General features: G+C 37.7%; 1 protein-coding gene across 1 annotated transcript in view; it reads right to left on the bottom strand.

Moving 5' to 3' along the window:
* LOC119594526 (integrator complex subunit 9-like) overlaps positions 1 to 1,431 on the bottom strand; it is a 10,813-nt gene extending 9,382 nt beyond the window's left edge. Inside the window, 2 exon segments of the mRNA XM_037943558.1 lie at positions 20 to 208; positions 1,308 to 1,431. Of these exon segments, the coding sequence (XP_037799486.1) occupies positions 20 to 208; positions 1,308 to 1,316 (198 nt within the window). The 5' untranslated portion in view covers positions 1,317 to 1,431.
* Between the last annotated feature and the right edge of the window lie 109 nt (positions 1,432 to 1,540).

Consider the following 1,540-nt stretch of genomic DNA (forward strand, 5'->3'; position numbering starts at 1 on the left):
AATTCAGCCAAGATCTCACCCCTTCAAGCTGTGAGTCTGCATCCCGTGGAACCCAGGTGCTGAGGCTGCCTAGGCGGTGTGACGCTACGAGAGGCAGCGGGAGGAAGTGGCTCACGCTGCTCATGTCTAAGCCACAGTCCAACATCAAGGTAACGCTCTTGAAGGTCACCACATTGCAGGGCTTGTTGGGGTGTCCGCTTAAGCAGTACTGGGGAGAATAATACAAACCAGTTGTTAGAAATTTTGACAAACATGAACAAAAAGTTGAAATACCAAGACAGCTCATATGGCAGTTAGCAAGGTAGTTACAAAAGGTGGTTGCTGAGGTGGGGCAAAAACGAACAGATACAGCCTTTATCATTACACTAGCTAGGCTTTAAACAGAAGAAATGTGTATTTCAATGCTATATGTCAAATCAAATTCATACAATCAAAAGCTACTCAAGGTTTTGTGGGCCTGTTTACTATAGCACTGTTATATGGAGAGTAACAGCAATCACTATGCACATGCTACACAAGTATCAGGAATCAAGAGACTGATGAAATCTAAGATATATTTCATCTATGACTTTCATATTTCAAAAAGTGAGATGTTTCAAGATAGTTCAGATATGATTGCCATACCAATTCTGATACAAAATATACACTGGCAATGTTGGGTGTACATTGATAATACGTCCAGCAAGTTTATTGTCAAACAAGGAACCAATCCTCGGCCTATCTGCCTACAATATTTATGTAGAATTATTGTTGACGTTTTTCCCACAATGTAGGATGACACCCATAATCATGATAAACAATGTGCATAAGTAAGTAACTAAACAGTAACTGAATCACATAGTGTATAAACTTGTGCAGGAATCAAACACATTTCACACAATTTGCCTATACCCCCCAACTCAAACTAATAAAACAAAACTCAGGCCAAAACAATGAACATCAGCATTGTTATAATCACACAACAAACCATTAAAGAACTTCGGAATCTTGTCTGTATACGTCATATTACCATACATAACAGAAACACTTACATCTGTCACTGTACGTCACTATTATGTTATGGACAAGTTTCCACTCCAAGTTACGTGATAATGGATTAATTCAACCATTATATCGAAGTAAAATAACCTCCCCTTGCTGTACCAGATTCAAATATTCTCTCAATAACAAACATCATAATAAACTTTAAAAATTTAAGGATATTCCCATTTCCAAAGTACATTTGACCCCTGAACAAACGAAAACAACACGTGTTTCTTTCTTTTCCCTTCTGCCCCTTGCTAATCACATCATAAACCTACACTTACCAGCTTCATTTCTGACGTTTAAGCGGAATAAACCTAAATCTGAAGAAAAATTTATCCTCAAAAAAGTCCGACTCTTCCGCCACAACAACCGAACGTCAAGCGTGGTCGCTTTGACAACGAAAACTCGGCCGCAAATGTAAACAAAGATAGAATGTATCCAAACTTGGTCCAAAATTATCCAAGTTAATAATCAAATATATTAAATTATTATCTAATGATATTGTCGCATTATC

This window comes from Penaeus monodon, chromosome 34 (assembly GCF_015228065.2).
Source record: "Penaeus monodon isolate SGIC_2016 chromosome 34, NSTDA_Pmon_1, whole genome shotgun sequence".
Lineage (NCBI taxonomy): Eukaryota > Metazoa > Arthropoda > Malacostraca > Decapoda > Penaeidae > Penaeus > Penaeus monodon.